At 37.9% G+C, this 19,085-nt stretch overlaps 1 protein-coding gene across 4 annotated transcripts in view; it reads left to right on the plus strand.

The window, feature by feature from the left end:
* Positions 1 to 19,085, plus strand: part of CNTN3 (contactin 3) — a 330,473-nt gene that overhangs the window by 224,264 nt on the left and 87,124 nt on the right. For 3 of the 4 annotated variants that reach the window (XM_082345351.1, XM_082345353.1, XM_082345352.1), the window contains 6 exons: positions 2,979 to 3,182; positions 4,645 to 4,747; positions 5,275 to 5,459; positions 9,388 to 9,524; positions 10,664 to 10,793; positions 13,302 to 13,452. In XM_082345351.1, coding sequence (XP_082201477.1) covers positions 2,979 to 3,182; positions 4,645 to 4,747; positions 5,275 to 5,459; positions 9,388 to 9,524; positions 10,664 to 10,793; positions 13,302 to 13,452 — 910 coding nt within the window. Of the gene's footprint in view, positions 1 to 360; positions 1,495 to 2,978; positions 3,183 to 4,644; positions 4,748 to 5,274; positions 5,460 to 9,387; positions 9,525 to 10,663; positions 10,794 to 13,301; positions 13,453 to 19,085 lie in introns of those variants that run through there. The other variant, XM_082345354.1, reaches the window with a different exon arrangement.

Below are 19,085 nucleotides of genomic sequence, written 5' to 3' on the forward strand. Positions count from 1 at the left end.
CTCAGCTCCCAGCCCCCGCCCGCCCCGGTGGGTGAGCAGACAAGCCTCTCGGGCTGGTGAATGCTGGTCGGCACTGATCCTCCGTGCGGGAATGTCTCCGCTTTGCCCTCCGCAACCCTGTGGCTGCGCTCTCCTCCGCGGCTCCGAAGCTCCCCCCTCTGCCACCCGCAGTCTCTGCCCGCGAAGGGGCTTCCTAGTGCCTGGAAAACTTTCCTCCTTCATGGCTCCCTCCCACTGGCGCAGGTCCCGTCCCTATTCTTTTGTCTCTGTGTTTTCTTTTTTCTTTTGCCCTACCCAAGTACATGGGGATTTTCTTGCCTTTTGGGAGGTCTGACGTCTTCTGCCAGCGTTCAGTGGGTGTTCTGTAGGAGCAGTTCCACGTGTGGATGTATTTCTACTGTATCTGTGGGAAGGAAGGTGATCTCCGCGTCTTACTCTTCCGCCATCTTGCCCCTCTCCTCCACTCTGTGATTCTTACATATGCACTTCATGCTCATTTTGGGAGCACACTTAAAATGATTTTAATTTTGATATCCTTCCCTTACTTCTCTTAACAGTCATTACTAGGTCATATAGGCAAAGCTGCCACAATATTTCTTTAACAATATAATAATAGTACAATATTTAAGTAGTATCAATTTTAATTTGGGATTAAAAGAAATACTACAAATGCAGTCTTGTTTTATCTGGTATCGAACATTTTCAGTCAAAATTACATAGGTAGTATTTATTCCAAGTTGTTGCATGTAGCTGTTGTTCATACATTCTTCTTGCTGTATAATATTTTCTTTCATGAATTTATTAGATTTTAGGATTTCTGAATCAGTTTTTTTCCATCAGCCATTCTCACTTTAGTATAAACTAGTTTAATAAGATTGACTTATTCTAATACCCAGCTAAGGTCTATTATGTTAGGGAGCAGTAGATGTTTTACTCCCCCTGGATTAAAGGGAGAGGTACAGTCATATTCACTTCATAAATAGGACACTTTGGAAAGCAGAATAAGATTACTTTGCTTCCTGTAAAACAAGGTGAGTTTATGGGGGCTTGGGGAATGTTGGGATGGGACTGGATACTTAGGGCCAAGGGAAGAGCCTAAAGGTTTATTTGCTTTTATAGCTGTCAGTTTTAACCATCCCAGAACAAATTAAGCCTACCTTACCAGCATTCTTCAACTCTGTGGTTTGTTTAGCAGTAGTGCAAGAGAAAGCACCATCAGGGTAGACAGGAAGCCAATTGTGGAGTGGATGTTGGAGATACATTTTTTTCCGTACAATCCAACAAACAACTTTAGATTTCATGCTCTATCACATGACTGAGTGGAATTTCATGAAACTCTCTACTGATATGATAGCATGACATAAAGATCAGTTCGAGATTACGAACCATTGTTTCTAAACATCTGCACAGTACGCCGTTGACCTGCTAACCTTTGGAATCATCAGAATTTGCTTTGAAAGTGGAAGAGAGACAGTCATTTTTCATTTCCATCAGGTACTTAACTGCTCTTTACCCTGTTCCCCTTACACATGCTCTTCCCTCCACCTGGAGCACTTTTGTCCCTTCATATTCACCTGTTCTTTAAGACCTGTTCTTCAGTCCTGAGAATGTCGCCGCTCCTTCCTTTGAAACCCACAGTAACTCTCACCCAGTCCTGACACATTATCTCATTGTTATTTTTGTGCTGACATACCGTCCCCCTCTACCAAGCAGAAAGACCCTTCACCATTGGAATTATGCCTTAAATACGTTTTTGAACTTGTTATTCATTAAAATTGATTTTGATTACATATATTTTCTAAAGATTCTCTTGGAAAAGCATTACAGTATGAACCAGTGCCATAAGGTTAGTGGAATTGTAAAAGAAAATAGGGCCACAGAAAGAAGGAATCAAATAAACCAACCACAATAACTATACTTAAATAACAACTTGCTTCTAAAAAATATAGACATCTAGAACAAAGCAGCATAGTATTATTTAGTCCTCATCTCAGAGGAGGAAAACAACAGTTCCTTTGGGGAAGGTTAGTTTTCCTTGATCCCAAAGTTCAGGAAAACTCTAATATTGGACCTGATGTAGGAGATAGTAGCATAATTTTAACTTAATTAACTCAATAAATATTTATTGAAGACTGTTAAATGTTCTTGGATGTTGCAGTTTGCTAATTTTAGGAGGGGAAGGCAGGCAGGATAAAATTTGACATTATTTGTTTACCGAGTGGTGGGAGGACAGATAAGTAAATAGATCATTGCATAAAAAGTGGTAAGTACTTAAAGTAGTATAAGCATAGAGTTGCTCTGTATAGAAGCACTTACTCAGAGGACGAGGGTTAAGGAAGTCTTCTCTGAGGAGGTGATTCGTGATGTTGGAACCAGGCTTTGAAAAACATTTGGAAGTTATGACAGAATGGGGTTTGGTGTTGAAAAGGAAAGAAGCCTTGGACAGAGAAAAAGGACACTGCAGCCTCCGAGAGCAGCATATATAAAAACCCAGGTGCAAGAAAGAGTATTGGGCTTCTCAGTTGCTAAAGCCATAAGCAGGGGCCTAACCATGCAGGGTCTCATTTTCATGTTAAGCAATTTTGCATTATTCCAGAGACTACCGAGGAATTGCTGAAAGTGTTATGTCAGGAGTTGACGTGATGAGATTGGTAATTTTAAAAGATCATGGGACATGTAGTATGGAGATACAAATTAAAAGGGAGCAAGACTGAAGCCAGAGATACTTGTTAGGAGGTATCTGGAGCAGCGATAATGATGACAGTGATAATATTGCTCCCACAAGAATGCTAATCAGCAGTGACCTCCATAATAGTGCAGAATGAACACAGCATCACGTCTCATAACCGTTTCTCTTCATGACCTGCAATAAAGACACTCAGCATTGCTTCACAGTAACGGTTATTTCAGATATTTTTAATATACTGTGGAAAATTTTCCTTCATGATGGAATTTCTTTTCTCTAAAAATTTTATTAGAACTATCATATGCTTGGATCTTCAATGAATATCCATCATTTGTCGAAGAAGATAGTCGGCGATTTGTCTCTCAAGAGACAGGCCACCTCTACATAGCCAAGGTGGAACCACTGGATGTGGGAAATTACACGTGTGTGGTGACTAGTATGGTGACAAACGCCAGAGTGCTGGGTTCTCCAACTCCTTTGGTGCTACGTTCTGACGGTAGGATATGTTTCAAGGGGCAATTCTGAGTGGAAATGCTGTTGCGAATACAAGTAAAAACAAATTGGGAAAAGTGAAAAGTATATCCTGAAGAATTATTATTTTGTTTTTTTTCAGAAGAAAAAATATTTATGAGTACAATGGCTAAAATGATTCCATCAACCATAGGTCCCTGTACATAATTCTTACTCAAGACTGGCTTCCTAATTTGCAGGGACCAGTGCAGAATGAAAATGAGGCGTCACTTGTTCAAAAATTATGAAGAATTTCAAGATGGTGGCAATAGGTCATTAAGCCAAACGCGAGGCCCTCTGAGCCTGGGGCTCACCTTGCGTTCCCGTGACGTCACTGGTCCTGACTTTTGCCAGCTTGAGGTTATTAAAGCTCTGGATATTTTGTTATAGACTAAAAAGCATCTCTAAAGAAAATGAAAAGAAAAAATGTGTACATTAGATCCCCAGAACTTACTCATCTTATAATTGAAAGTTTGTACACTTTGACCAACATCTCCCCCATTCCCCTACCCTCACCAGTGTAGTGATTATATAGTAATGTTGTGTTGTGTACTTGAAATTGGCTTAGACAGTAGATCTTAAGTGTTCTCACTACAGAAAAAAATTTTAATTTTAAAAATTGAAAATAGTAATTGTGAGGTGTTAAATGTGTTAACTTGACTGATGTAATCATTTCACAATGTGTACATATATGAAATCATCACATTGTACGCCCTAAAAAAATCACTTTGTACAACCTAAATACATGCAGTGTTTATTCGTCAGTCATACCTCAATAAAACTGGAGGGGAAAAAGGGAAAATAGATGTTTCTTCAGCCCCTCAATGACTGTTTCAAGGGAGCCCATGAACTTCAGAGAAAGCAGATTTGGAAGCCTTGGGTAACTCCCACTTATGCAAAACTGTATCTGATACAGCACAATGCCATGGCCACAAAATACTTTCCAGTCAGTTGTAATTGAATTTGACCTTTCCCATTTATTAAGTTACCATTTCTTGTCTCCTGGTAGTCAATAAGTTTAAGATTGGTGTCTGTGCTACCAGGGTACCATTAAGTAAATTTCCTCCCATAATTTTTGCTCTTTAGGATATTTTAAGAACTCATAATACATTGTGTATTTCGGTTTGACTAGAAATGTCCAAATTGAATACAGAATAAAAAAGCCTCTCATTTTATATAATGTAAAAGGCCTAGTGGTTTTCTCAGAACTGCTCTGTAAGCTGTAACTTAGGAATCACGGAATCCAAAGTTCCCACATATTTATTAATGTTGCATGTTTGGCCCAAGGTAGCACTGCTTCTAAAAGTACCTACCAGACGGCTAGTGAGTAATTCAAATCATAAGGAAGAGTTAGTTCAAAATAGAGCAAAAAAAAAAAAGTTTTAAGAAAAATGGGACAATTCCAAAGGAAACGTTGAAACCATTAACTTTGTATTGTGGATTCACAGGAGTGATGGGTGAATATGAACCGAAAATAGAAGTTCAGTTTCCAGAAACTCTTCCAGCAGCTAAAGGTTCAACTGTGAAGTTGGAATGTTTTGCCCTTGGAAAGTAAGTTTTATAACATTTACACCGATATGCTAAAATGTTAGGTTGCTGTAAGAGATCAAGATAGCTTTTAACAGCCTCTTCTTTTCCTTATTTTCTAAAATTTTCTTTCATTTAGAAGCAAAGAAAAAATTAAAATACAGGGGAAATGCACATGTATAATTTAGTTTGAAACTTTAAAGGCGATTTCCAGAAAATGACTATGCCTGCCTAATTTCATAAACTAAATTGGTGTTATTTTTCTTTTGCTTGTTCATTTGTTGTATTATAATACAGTGAGTATACATTAGACTTTTTTCTCTAAATCATGAGTTAACTAGAGAAAATGCACAGTTTATTTTATTAAAATATCAACTTAAAGAGATAAATCTTGGCATTTGCAGGTTTATGTGACTGACAACTGTCTGTGTTCTGCATTTGAAAATCTGTGCCTTTTTTGTTCTCTCCTAAGAAAGTTTTATTTTGTCAAGCCTAAAAGGCTTCCAGACCTCTGTTTAAAATAGCAAGTAACTTGAGAAATTTCTTCTTAGTCCTGTACCTCAGATTAATTGGAGAAGAAGTGATGGACTGCCTTTTTCCACTAAAATTAAATTGAGGAAGTCCAATGGTGTGCTTGAAATCCCCAACTTCCAACAGGAAGATGCAGGTTCCTATGAATGCATTGCTGAGAATTCACGAGGAAAAAATGTCGCCAGGGGGCGTCTCACTTACTATGGTGAGCCTTCACTTCGGGCATATTGGATTTTTAACTTTCAATCTCTCTAAAAGTTATTGTTATTGGGACTGGGTGGGGGTGAAGTAGGAGGTTTTAGCAGAATCCCAGTGTCCAACTTTTTCTGCTCTACATTTTGTTAAATGAGGATATTTAGCATAGAAGGAATTAAAGAAAATAAATTTTTGCAATGAAGTTGGTGGCATAATATACTCTTAACTGTATTTTAAACTGACTGATATGATAATGAAATATTTCACTTTTTTTCCCTAAGAGTAACCATTTACTCACTTAACCGTAACAAGGAGAGATCTCCTTTCTGTCTGCCCTTACCTCTAGAAAATAGTATTTTGTATCTTTCTTTATGGTCTTTACTAAGCAGAAAGAAAGTGTCTACTGGGAAAACTTGCAATTACTGCATTAGACAAACCACATAAACCCAGGCTTACTTGACTTCCTCAGTGTTATTCTATCCTTTCCAATAACATGGTGTACCATGTTTGCTGCCTTTAATTTGTAAGCACATTTATTTGATGTACTGCTCAATTTGGGTAAAGAAAGGTTAGTAACGTTACCTTTATTTAGAGTCTATTTGTAGGAAAATTAGATTATCTTTTTTCCCCAAACTTGTTTTCAAATCCCTTTTATTAAAAAAATATACTATGTATTTTGATGAAAGCAGGGTTTAGAAAGCAGAAATAAATGATTTTACAAAACGTACTACTAAATATGGGAAGATGTAAGCTCAGTGAATATATTTTTGCAGTTTAATCATTAGAAACATTGTAAAACTAATAGGAATTGAACACTTTTGTGAAAAGCAAATGGCAACATATTGTTTATTTTAAAAACTGGAATTTGAAATAATTTTCAGTGCAAACTTGTACAGCATATAAAATGTTGCAGAGAGGAAAAACTTTGCAAAGACAAATATTAAAAATATAGAGCTTATTATGAACCCCTTCAAAAGAATGTGAAGTTTGCACGTGCATTATGTGTGATTAGATTGACACTTATTTTATGGTAAGGTTATAGGATCCGTCAGGAACAAAATGGAGGCATGGTTTAATAGCATGAGTCATTCCGTGTTCTAACTCTTCCATCTTGTAACAGGATTAGGTTAGAATACGTAGCACCAAGTTGAAGTTTCCCAGGTGTCAAGTTCTACATGTTGGTGGGATGATATGGAGATGGGTTGGGGACACTTAACCCATGTGGCTGTATGGCTCTAAGTCGACCGCAAACAAGTCCTAGTTTATTTTCTCCTTTCTAAGCAGCCACTACCTGACCCAGGGTAAGAAGTGACCATGACAGGAAAACACAGGATATTCCAACTGTCTTAATGTTTCAATAGGAATGTTTTTATCTGTATGGAACAGCGACCCTGCACAAATAATAAAACACTTGTATTGCAAGACATCCAAAGCTAAGCTGACATTTATGTGCCTTATATTCAGGTCCTGGCACATTTTCTCTGTGGTGTGGTTTCTGCCCTTATCTACCTTTTCCCTTTCTCTGCATGTTGGTTGCCCTTACAGTCACAGAATGGCTACCAGCAGTGGCTAGCACATTAGTTCTTGTTCATTCTTCCTTTCTCTAAAACATCTTGCAATTCACTTCTCAAATCTCATTGGCTGTGTGTTCATTCCTAAACCAATCACCAGCTAGGAGAATTGGCTTAAACAACTTAAGAGCCTCTTTTTTGGAACATGGAATATGGTCAGGTTTCCCTGGATTTTGTGGACAATGCGAGGTGATGGAAGAGAGGATAATTCAACGATAAGTTGGGTCATCTTAGAGATAAAGGAGAGAGGAAATGGATGCACAATAGACAACCAACATCATCCACTATACTTAGTAAAGGAGGTCTTAGTAAATGAGGTAGACTGTTGCTTTAGTCCATTATGTAGGTAATATGATATGTACCTAAGAAACCAATTAGAAATAATGAGATAGATGGACTTCCCTGGCAGTCCAGTGGTTAAGACTTTGCACTTCCACTGCAGGGGACGCAGGTTCGATCCCCGGTCGGGGAACTAAGATCCCACATGCTGCATGGGCCAGCCACAAAAGAAAAAGATAAAAAGAAAGGAAATCAATGAGATAGAGAGTTTCGTAAAAGCTACTTTACAGTTCTGGCTTAAGACTAGTATATTCAGGGCTTCCCTGGTGGTGCAGTGGTTAAGAATCTGCCTGCCGATGCAGGGGACACGGGTTCAAGCCCTGGTCCGGGAAGATCCCACATGCTGTGGAGCAACTAAGCCAGTGCGCCACAACTACTGAGCCTGTGCTCTAGAGCCCTTGAGCCACAACTACTGAGCCCACGTGCCGCAACTACTGAAGCCCGCTCACCTAGAGCCTGTGCTCTGTAACAAGCCACCACAACGAGAAGCCTCCGCACTGCAACAGAGTAGCCCCCGCTTGCTGCAACTAGAGAAAGCCCATGCGCGGCGACAAAGACCCAACACAGCCAAAAATAAATAAATAAAAGAAATTTATTTTTTAAAAAAGACTAGTATATTCAATAAATGCCGTGTAGTTCTCTGCTTATCTGCTCTAATATTTCATGTAAAAAATGGTCCAGTAGAATATTTGAATCTCGTATGATGGAATAAGGGGAAAAATCACAATAAATGTACCAGTTGTAATCTCAGGATTGGCTTAGTCCAGCAAATTATCTTCCCATTTGGAGAATAGTAATATGAGGATCCAGTGGAAACTTTTGCTAGAAACTTGAGTCTCAGTCAAGGGATCATGTGTGAGTTTATTTGTAGTCTCCATCCACCGAGGCTGATAATTCCTGAAAGAAGAAAATGTGTTTTAATATAGAGTAGAGAGGAGTGATTTTGGACTGAACTACACTTCAGACTGGGCAAGTCGTTTATATTTTTTAAAAAACAAAATAAGGTAAAACTCAGATGGGTACATTTTCTCTAAAAGCGAAATAGCTATATTTTCATTTCAATTTCAGTTATAAAAAAAGCAATTTTATGAGATAGAAACAGAAAGACAAACCTTCCCATGGTTGAAATTAAATAGAAATAGTTAAACTGTTTCTCCATATGGAGGATGCAAATGTGAACCCCGAAGTACACATCGCATGCATAATGCAATGTGAAACCAGGAAGACATCTCACCTCCTAGTCTCGGGTCTAAAACACAAGCTGAGACTTGGCTGAATATACTGTGTGTATTGAATGACTTTCATTATGAGTGGTACGTTGCTTCCATCTGTAAAAGGATTTCCCAAGTGTCTTCTAAAATGTAAGTAAAAATGACAAATGAACCTGATGCAACTGATTTGCATACATCATTTAAGGTGGCATGAGTTACTTCTTTTTCATAAAACATCGTTTGATTCAAATTGAAGCAATTTATCCATCTTTCCCTGCTTACATTTTCATTTGCACAGAGGTTCATAAGATGTTCACTAGTTTGTATTTAATTAAGAGTTATTTCTAAGTTGAAGGAAATATTTTTTCCTCCACTGTAGAAGTTTCTCTTCTATGGATGCTGATTTTTAGTGCAAATTTAGACTAGTATCTGCTGTCATTCACATATTAACTTGTTATCAATTGTGATCTCATAATTCAAAAATGCACTTGGACAAGAAAATCTATTTTGTGTACCTGCATTTTTTTTCTACTAATAGACATCTGAAGAATGTAATACAGTGCCCAGAATTTCAAAAACAGAGAAAGCATAATGAGTTTGACTTAGGAAAAGGCAGATTGTAACATCCATCCTCAAATCTAGAAATGTTTCATATACCCACTTAGTAAATACTTAGGGAATTAAATATAATTTTAGCCACTATGCTTACGTTAATCTGTTATTGCCCATAGTCATATCCATTTATATTTATGTGGATAAAGTATTTGTTTTTTTATTGTGGAGTGGTTTGAATTTCTTTTTTTTTTTTCCATTGCAGCAAAGCCTCATTGGGTTCAACTCATAAAAGATGTGGAAATAGCTGTGGAGGACAGTCTTTACTGGGAATGTCGGGCGAGTGGTAAGCCCAAACCCTCCTACCGATGGTTGAAAAATGGAGAAGCCCTTGTGCTCGAGGTAAGGTAACATGCCTGGTTAATCCACTCTGTCCCCACTTTGTATAAATAAATGCCTTCCCCAGTGACCAGTGCCAGAGTCAACTGGTGAGTTTGCATACATTCATCTGAACCGTTCATACCACGTTCAGCTAAGCAGTGGTACAGAGGTAAAAAGGATGAAGTCGAGTACTCAGTGTGCCAAGGAGGAAATATTTTCAATATTGAATTTCATTGGGAAAAGGTGATTTTATGACTTTAGTACATAAAATGATATACCGTCAACCCATGAACAATGTAGGCGTTAATCCTCGTATAATTTATAGTCTGTCCTCTGTGTCCTCAATTCCTCTGCATCTGCAGATGCAGCCGCCCAGGGACCGTGTAGTCCTGTAGTGTTTACTATTGAAAAAGTATCTGCAAATGAGTGGACCCCCGTAGTTCAAACCTTGTTGTTCAAGGGTCCACTGCACTATTTTTTTTCATTTTGAAATTAGAGAAGGCTTTACTTTAATAAAATGTAGAATGTAATTTCCTTTCTCGTGTTTGATAACTTGCATGGCCTCTGGAGAATAAATGTATCGATTACTTCGTTACCTTGTTACATGAGTACTTATTTTCTCAATCGCTTCTCTTCTCAAGCCAGGTAATTTTTGCTCTTTTTAAAAATTGTGTACTAAGTCAGTTATGTTCCTTCAAAGTTCTACACATAACCTTTCATAATACCTACAAACCTTTAATAAATGTGTTTCCCAGAACCCTTTTTAATACATAGAATTTATAATATCTTTAATTTGCATGATTTTAAAAACTGGTGAAAACCTTTCCAGTTAATGGGGTGGGAAGCATGGTAGATTTCTTAAAGTCTGCAACTTTATCCACAGGGAAAAATGAAATAGTTGCAATATTTTACATCGTGCTTTGTTATTCATTTTACTGATATACTCTTTGACTGAAGGACGTTTATTAGTATTTCCGATGTCTAGCTGTTATGTTAAGTCATTCTCACTGTTTCAAATAAGGGAAATGTTTAAATTTCAGCTCAGATTGCCTAATCCCATGAGAAAAATTAAGGAGGTTTGTGTATGATTGAAATAATATTCAGTGGTTATCTTTTTTCTTCTAAAATGGTATATACAAGACATTTTTATTATCATCTAGGAGAGAACACAGATAGAAAATGGTGCCCTTACAATATCCAACCTAAATGTGACCGATTCTGGCATGTTCCAGTGCATAGCAGAGAACAAACATGGTCTCGTCTATTCCAGTGCTGAGCTCAAGGTTGTGGGTAAGACTAATTTTCTTGTCTTATTATTTTTTTTCTTAAATCCTCCATATTTGCCAGAAGCAGAAATATTTACTTTTCATATTAGATTCCTACATCTAATAACATTTTCAGTATCACAGCAGAATCATGCAGGGTTTCTAATCAAGGCACACATTTTAATGATTTCTAAGGGAAAGCACCAGTTATGACCAGAATTAAGGCCCAAAGACTGAAGTAGAGAAGCAACAGGGAGAGAGTGTTGACCTAAGACATCCTTATTATCCAATTCCAGCAGTACCAACTAAGTAAGTAGTACCTTTTAAGAGAATAAGTGACTCTGGTGTTCTCTGTTGCTGGTCCATAAAAGTAAATATCAGAATTCAAATCAGTGCTTTATTGATCCAAAAGGAGTTGTCTTTTTCTTTAATAACTCTGCTGAAAGCATCAAGCATTCGGCAGACCAAAGCTTTAATTGACCAAGGCTCAAGTACTTGAAATTAAGAATTATTATTTTTTTTGTACTTTAGGTATAGGAGAAGAAAGGAGATGTTATATCATGTTTAGGGCAGTTGTTCAGAAAAACAGTTTAAGATGCAAATGACTTAAAGTCCAACCAAAATTGTCAGAGCATAACATAGTATGTATAAATAAGAAAGAAAGAGGGAGTGGGGGGGAAGGGAAGGAGGGAGGGAGAGAAAGAGGAGGAGAGGGGAGGAAGTTTATTGCTCAGTGTTATTAAAATGGAGAATTTGGATTTCAGCTGGACTTGACCCAGGGCTCAAACATCATCACCACTATCTGGCCCCGTAGGATGTTACCCAGCATGTTGTTTTCATTACCACAGTCAATCTAGTGGCGGAAGGATGGCTTTCTTAATTGTTCAGATGGAAGTCACAGTGCTACATGTCATTGGCCCCGCGTACCTGATTTGAGTCACGTACCCATGGTTGGTCCAACCCAAATGGCCAGAAGGTTGAAAGGCCCTGATCTAACTCAGTATTTCCCAGCTGGGGATGATTTTGCCCCCAGGGGATAGTGGCAAATTCTGGAGACATTTTTGGCTGTCACGGTGTAAGGGGAAGGTGGGGAAGAAGGGAGCTAGCATGTGCTACTGGCATCTGGTGGGCAGCTGCCAGAGAAGCTGCTAAATGTCCTACAATGCCCAAGGTAGCCTCTCACAACAAAGTCCTGTCTAGCCCAAAATGTGAAGTGTCTCATTGAAAAACACTGGTTTGAGGAAAATAGGTCTTTCTTGGTGCCTGGAAGTTAAGAAACAAATCACATGCACCAGGAAGACTGAAGCTTGGGAGGGGCAGATCATCAACTGAAAATCTGGCTAGTGTTATCCGTGACAGAGAAGTAGGGTGTCATGACAGAAAGAAAGTGGGATTTGCCCATATCTTAAGTCGAAGCATGGCTGTGCTCTTATGTTAAATTTACCTTATGAGCCATAGTTCATTCATGTTTCAAATGGATGGGTCCCTACCCAGTGTTGCATGGGGTTTTCATATGGGAAAATACATGATCTATGCTTAAAAAAAAAGATTTTATTGAAACATAAAAGTATTTTTCATTTGTGTTAGTAAAAATTACTCTCTCAGGATCCTAATTCTTAAGGCCAGCAACCTTTGGATAACATGTTTTCTTTATCTGCAATTATGTATATATATATATATATATGTAGTATAATTCCTTCTATGATCTCCACTTATAAAAAATAAGTTATATTAACTGGGGTATGCCATGAGACGGGGGATTAGATATTTGGGGAAATGCACTCGTTTCTTAACTTTTTTCCGCATTTGCAGTAAAAGGAAGGATGATTTTCTGAGTAACATACTTAATTCAAATGATACATTTTTATGTCTCTTGAATGTTCAGGTATTGTTTCAGGATCAGCATTCCATCCATTATTAGCCAGCATAATGTTTTCTACATATTATAGTATTTAATGGAATATTGTAACTTAATATAATAATGTTAAGCTATAATATATTTCTCCAACTTGGAAGTTAAAGCTAACCACATGAAAATTTTGTAATAGATCTTGTTACTGTTCATACAAGAGAATAAGAATTCAGTACTCAGCCTTCATTCTAAAAACATAACTGAGCATCTAATGAGTGCCAGGCCCTGTGCCACATCTGTGTCCTTGAAGTCACAAGAGAGACCAACCCTACTGTAGTCCTCGTGGAACTAACTTTCAAGAACATTCTATTAAATGCTTTTAGTTTTGATAAACTCATGACTGAGCTATTTTAAAACTTCATAGTAAACTTTAAAAATTCTCATATAAAGTAATTGTCTCGGGAATTAGAACTTGCCAGAAAACACAATGGTAGGACTTACTTTTTAAGCATTGAAATCGTCCTGGAGGTGGTGCCCAGTCAATCAAATAAATCAAGTACCGATATCTTACGTGTCAAGAAACTTTAAAAAATCATAAAGTCAACCTTTGAAATTGATGGGAATTTAAAGAAATGAATTCAGACTTCAAATTGTCATTCTTTCTTCTTTCTTCCTTTTTAGCTTCTGCTCCAGATTTTTCAAAGACTCCGATGAAAAAGTTGATTCAGGTGCAGGTGGGCAGCGAGGTCAGCTTGGACTGTAAACCCAGAGCTTCCCCCAGGGCACTCTCTTCCTGGAAGAAAGGAGATGTGCCCGTACAGGAGACTGAAAGGTATTCTGTTGTCCAGAAAGGTGGTGATTTATTTGCTTCTCACTTTTCATCGTGATGCCAAAGCAGGTGTTCAGTATGAAGTGAAATGCAGTAGCATTTCGATAAAATGTGAGGTGTTCAAGAACCACAATAGCAGTATTTTTGTTTGTAATACTCTCAAGATGATACTCACCAGGTTTTGAAATCTAAAAACAGAGATTTATCTCACCTCTTCCAACATAGAATATTTTAGAAAGGAGTTTCCTCCCCATTTGCCTGGTAAGACTCAAACTGGGATGACAAAGGAATGCCAGCCCTGGACCCAGGCCCTCTCTCAGCTCCTGGTGGCCCAGCATCACAGGGCAAAGAGAACATATGACGGCAGCATATGCCAGATGAATACCACTCTTGCTGTTGCCCTATATTGAAATAATTTAGCTTCACAGGTATTAGTTTAAGCAGACGCTTTCTTGATTTCCTGTTTACTGTAATAATATTTAAAATGAAGAGGCAGAATGGGGCCTACTTAAAAGCACAGCTTCTGGACCCAGACTGCCGGGGTTCAAATCTGTATTCTTTTACCAGCTACATGAAATGACTTACTCTTTGTGTGTTTCATGTCCCCATTTGTTAATGGTTATGATGATATTAGCGCATACTTCACATTATGAGGGTTGCTATGTGGATAAAAGACATAAATATCCATATAGCGCTTAGGTCAGTACCTGGCATAGGGTAAACATAAGTATTGGCTATCATTATTATTTATTGAGTACTTACTACCTGTTGGAGCATTATGCTGAAAGCTTCTGGTAAGCAGAATAATGGCCCCAAACATGTCCATGTTCTTATCCTGAAGACATATGATTTACATTATTACATTACATGGCAAAAGATAATGAAAGTTAAAGATGGAATTAAGGTTGCTAACCGTTTGCCCTTAAAATGGGGAGATTATATTGGATTATCTGGGTTGCCTTAAGTATTCACCTGGGCGCTTGAAAGGGGAAGAAGACAGAGGCAGTGTTTGAAAGAAATGTATGGTAATGAGAGAAGAGCAGGAGAGATTTCCAGCATGAGGGGGACCCTGATTGCTGGCTTTGAAGATGGTAGAAGGGGGCCAATGAACAGAGGAATTTCAGACTCTTCTATAAAATGGGAAAATCCTCAGCTGACAGCAAGGAAATAGGGGGCTCAGTCCCATAACCTCAATGAACTGAATTCTTCCAACAACCTGAAGGAGCAGAAAATGATTCTAGGACCTTCCAAAGTAACACAACCGTGACAGCACCTTGATTTTAGCCCATTGAGACCCATACTGGACTTCTGACCTCCAAAACTGTAAGGTAATACATTTGTGTTGTTTTAGGCCACTAAACAAGTTTATAGTAACTTGTAATTGGAGAAAAAGGAAACTAATACAGAACTCTACACGTATTATCTCCTTTCAATATCTCCGCAACTCTGTGCTGTTAGATCTTATTATCATCTCCATTTTTACTAATGAGAAAACTAAAGCTTAGAGAAATTATGTAATTTGCCTAAAGTCACATAGCCAGGATGAGTCCCATAGCTAGGGCATAACCATCAAGCTTTTTCAATGCCACATTGTGTATAGGGAGCCCCGAATCTGAGAGGTGGTCTCAGCCTTTGAAGTCATGGGGTCCAAATTATTCTTTTTGGAGATGGGGGAAAACAAACAAACAGTTTCTTAGACTAAGAAATGTAGATTTGCTTTTCCAAAATTGCCAAATCTTATTGCAGACAGACAACCAGGTTGAACTGCTTTTAGATTACAGTCCCAGAGTTTTTTTGTGAGTTGGTTATGACAACACAATCTGCTCTCCCTCAGATATTTTATGGGAGACACCTCCGTTAAAAGGCAGCCACAGCAGGAGGACAAGGCCAAGTTGTCAGCTGAGTGGTTACAAAACACAATCCAACTAAGGGCTAGGCGGCACAGAATAGATTTCTGGGGCAGGAAATTAATTAGTGATTCGGAGTTTAATTGTTGAAGCTAGTTTAAACAATTATAGGCACAAACTAGTTAATTTTAGCTGTGATGGAAGTTAAGTGTTCGTGTATAACTGGTAACTTTTTTGTTGTCAAAAACATTTTAGAGCTTTAATTGTATGCATACATTAAATAATGGTTATGTTCCAAGGACTTAAATGCTTTGCAAAATAATAAACCCACTTGTCCTCACAGTAGTGCCTATAGTAGGCAGAGGTTTTTAATCTTAATTTTAAAAGGGGATAAAAGATTAAGAGATTTAGCTAAAGGCACACAGGAGAGATTTACTCCCACTTTAGAGAGTGATGGGATAATGCAGGAAAAAAGTTTAAATTCTAGAACCTCACCTGGTATTTTGACTTGGCCACTTGCTACTTTGGTATCATTAGGTCAGTTATGTGACACCTCTGAACATTAATTTCCTCATCTATAAAATAGAAAGAATAATTCCCACCTTATACAGTTGCTATAAAGTAAGCGTTTACCATGATGTCTGATATTTGTAGATCCGCTGATCAGAAAAATGAGGTTATGTTACAGATAAAATGTTGGAAGTAACAGTGGCTGAAAGAGATAGAATTTGTTTTGTTTGTTGGTTGGTTGGGCAGTTCATTGGCTGGTTGGTCTCTGGGAAGATAGGCAGTTAAGACTCCCTGGAGACCACAGTCATCAGAGATGCACACCCCTTTTATCTTGCTGCTCTACCGTCCTCACATCAGGAACCAGGATGGCTGCTGGGGCTTCAGCCTCCCAAGACATCCTTCCCAATGTCATCCCCCAATGACAGGGAAGGAGGAAGGTAGAAATCAAGATACATTTACTCCCTTTTAAGAAACTTCCCAGAAGCCCCATCCAATAATTTTCCTTATGCCTTACTGGTCAGAAATTAGTTCCCTGGCCAAACTTAGCTGCAGAAGAAGCTGGGAAATACAGATTTCTTTCCTGGGTGGGAGTGTGCCCAATGAGAAATTGGGATTATGTTTTAAGAAGAAAGGGGGGAAAGTGGTGGTTACTCCAACCATGTCTCATGTTCATAAAAGTTATTTCTCTGACCCTTTCAAGCCTACTTACCCTGTACTTTGTATTAAGTATTTCTAACATCTCCCCAGTGAATAAGGAAACTTTCAGGTATAAAAATAAGGTTAAAAAGAGGAAACATGTTTAAGAGAAGGGTCCATAGTGCTGCAGTCTTTCCCAGGTATCTTCGTTCGAGCTTTTATAACATAATACCATAAACTGGATGGCTTGAACAATGGAAATTTATTTCTCACAGTTCTGAAGGATGGAAGCCAGAATCAGGGTGCCAGCATGGTTGAATTCTGGTAAGGACAGCTGCCTTCTCCTTATATCCTCAGCAAAGCAGAAAACGAGCCAGAGAGCTCTCTGAGGTCTCGTCTATAAGGGCAGTAATCCCATTCATGAAGGTTCTACCCTCATGATCTAATCACCTCCTAAAGGCCCTGCCTTCTAATACCATCACATTGGAGATTAGGATTTAACATATAAATTTTGGGGAAACCCTAATATTCAGTACATGGCACCAGGTCTGGTGGTTTGGATTTTGCTTTTATCTCTTTGGACAGCAAAAGCACTGATATGCCAGGGCCTTGATGCTTAGGGGAAAAGCTGCTAGAAGCAATTATGGAACAAGTTGCAGAGCTGAATCTTCTCCAAGTTCATGTGAAATCAGAGTGGGTCTCAGCCATCACTTGGCAACAAAAGCACCATGTCCATCCCTCTTGGTCTGTAGGCTTAAGCCAAATTGGGGAAACACTTTAAATGATAGATTTATTGAGGTTGTTTAGTCATGGGCTGTTCCGACATCAAACATGCAGACTCAAATCTCATCTTGGGGACAAATGAATTCATTGATGCATTTGAAAATATAAGAGAAGGCAAAAATTTTTGATGGGATATTTATGGCAAGATTTTAAATCCATAAAATTTTTACTTAGTTTTTTTTCTTGTGTTTCGGTTTTTGTTTTGTTTATTTGGGGTTTTTTTGGTGGATCAACATGGGTTTGTCAGTGAATAAGAAACTTATGATAAATAGGAAAGCTTTCTCTAGCCTAGCATATGGGCTGTTGACAAATGCACTTTTGATTAAGCCTATATATAATACATATATATATATATAGTATGATATGCACATAAACATAGATATCTATATATTTATATAGATATATAGTATCATTCAAAGCCTGAATCAGAAAAAAAAATTCAAGGATTAAATATGTCTTTTAAAAATTATATAAATTGATAAATATGTCTACTATGTAAACCACACAATATGTTCGAATAATTATAGTCTATCTAGTTTGAAAGTTTTTATATCAGCACAGTTACAGTTTTGAATCTTGCATCAGCCATAGTAATGTAGATCTAAGTGAGTGAGACACCTGAATTACAGAAAGGTTTTGAAGAAATCAGTGTTAGTGCTTTCAAGTAGAGAGAGCATTTCAAGCTAAGGTAATAAAGGGATTACTTCCCAACAGAGGTCTTAGTAAAGCTTCTCTGAATAGATAACAAGGGCTTATAATGCACATAGTGATTCCTGAGCTCTTAAAATTAAGTGCTCATTCAATCATTTGAAAATATTTTGAATACCTACTATGTGCTAGGCACTAGGTATTTAATTTTCACCAGAGAAGTTAATCCCATTATTTGTAGATTTTCAGGGTATCAGGCAGGTAACACAGGGCCTTTATAATAAAACTCAACTGGCAAAGTACAGAATGTTCGGTGATTACTTGAGGAGGCCCCATCTCCAATTTAGGGTGCAGAGCAGGCTTTCTGGAGAATGTAGTATCTATACCAAGACTTGAACGATGACTAGGATTCACTGGAGAAGAGTGCTCAAGGCAGGAGGAACAGCCTGTGCAAAGGCACAGAGGCAAGGACAGAATAGGCATTTGATGTTCAGTGCAACTCGAGTGAAAAGTCACTTAGGAGGGAGGGCTACAGAGGGAGCGAGGCCATGGAGGTAAGCAAGGATCTTATTGTGAATGACGCGGGAAGCCAAATGAAATAGAGTTTGGGCTTTATTTCCTGTGAAAGCAACAAAATAAAGTAGCAGTTAAAAGATCAAATTAAAAAAAAAAAAAAAAGATCAAATTTATTTATTTTTTAAAAATTTATTTTGTTGAAATATAGTTGATTTACAATGTTGTGTTAATTTCTGCTGTACAGCAAAGTGATTCAGTTATACCTACGTATACCTTCTTTTTCATATTCTTTTCCATTATGATTTATCACAGGACACTGAATATAGTTCCCTGTGCTATACAGTAGGACCTTGTTGTTTATCCATTCTATATATAGTAGTTTGCATTTGCTAATCCCAAACTCCCAATCCTTCCCTGCCCTACCCACTCTTCCCCTTGGCAACCACAAGTCTGTTCTCTATGTCTGCGAGTCAGTTTCTGTTTCGTAGATAAGTTCATTTGTATTATATTTTAGATTCCACATATAAGTGATATCATATGGTATTTGTCTTTTTCTTTCGACTTACCTTGCTTAGTATGATAATCTCTAGGTCCATCCATGTTGCTGCAAGTGGCATTATTTCACTCTTTTTTATGGCCGAGTAGTATTCCATTGTATGTATGTATGTATGTGTGTGTGTGTGTGTGTGTATAATA

The sequence above is a fragment of the Balaenoptera borealis genome (assembly GCF_965194805.1).
Source record: "Balaenoptera borealis genome assembly, chromosome: 12".
Lineage (NCBI taxonomy): Eukaryota > Metazoa > Chordata > Mammalia > Artiodactyla > Balaenopteridae > Balaenoptera > Balaenoptera borealis.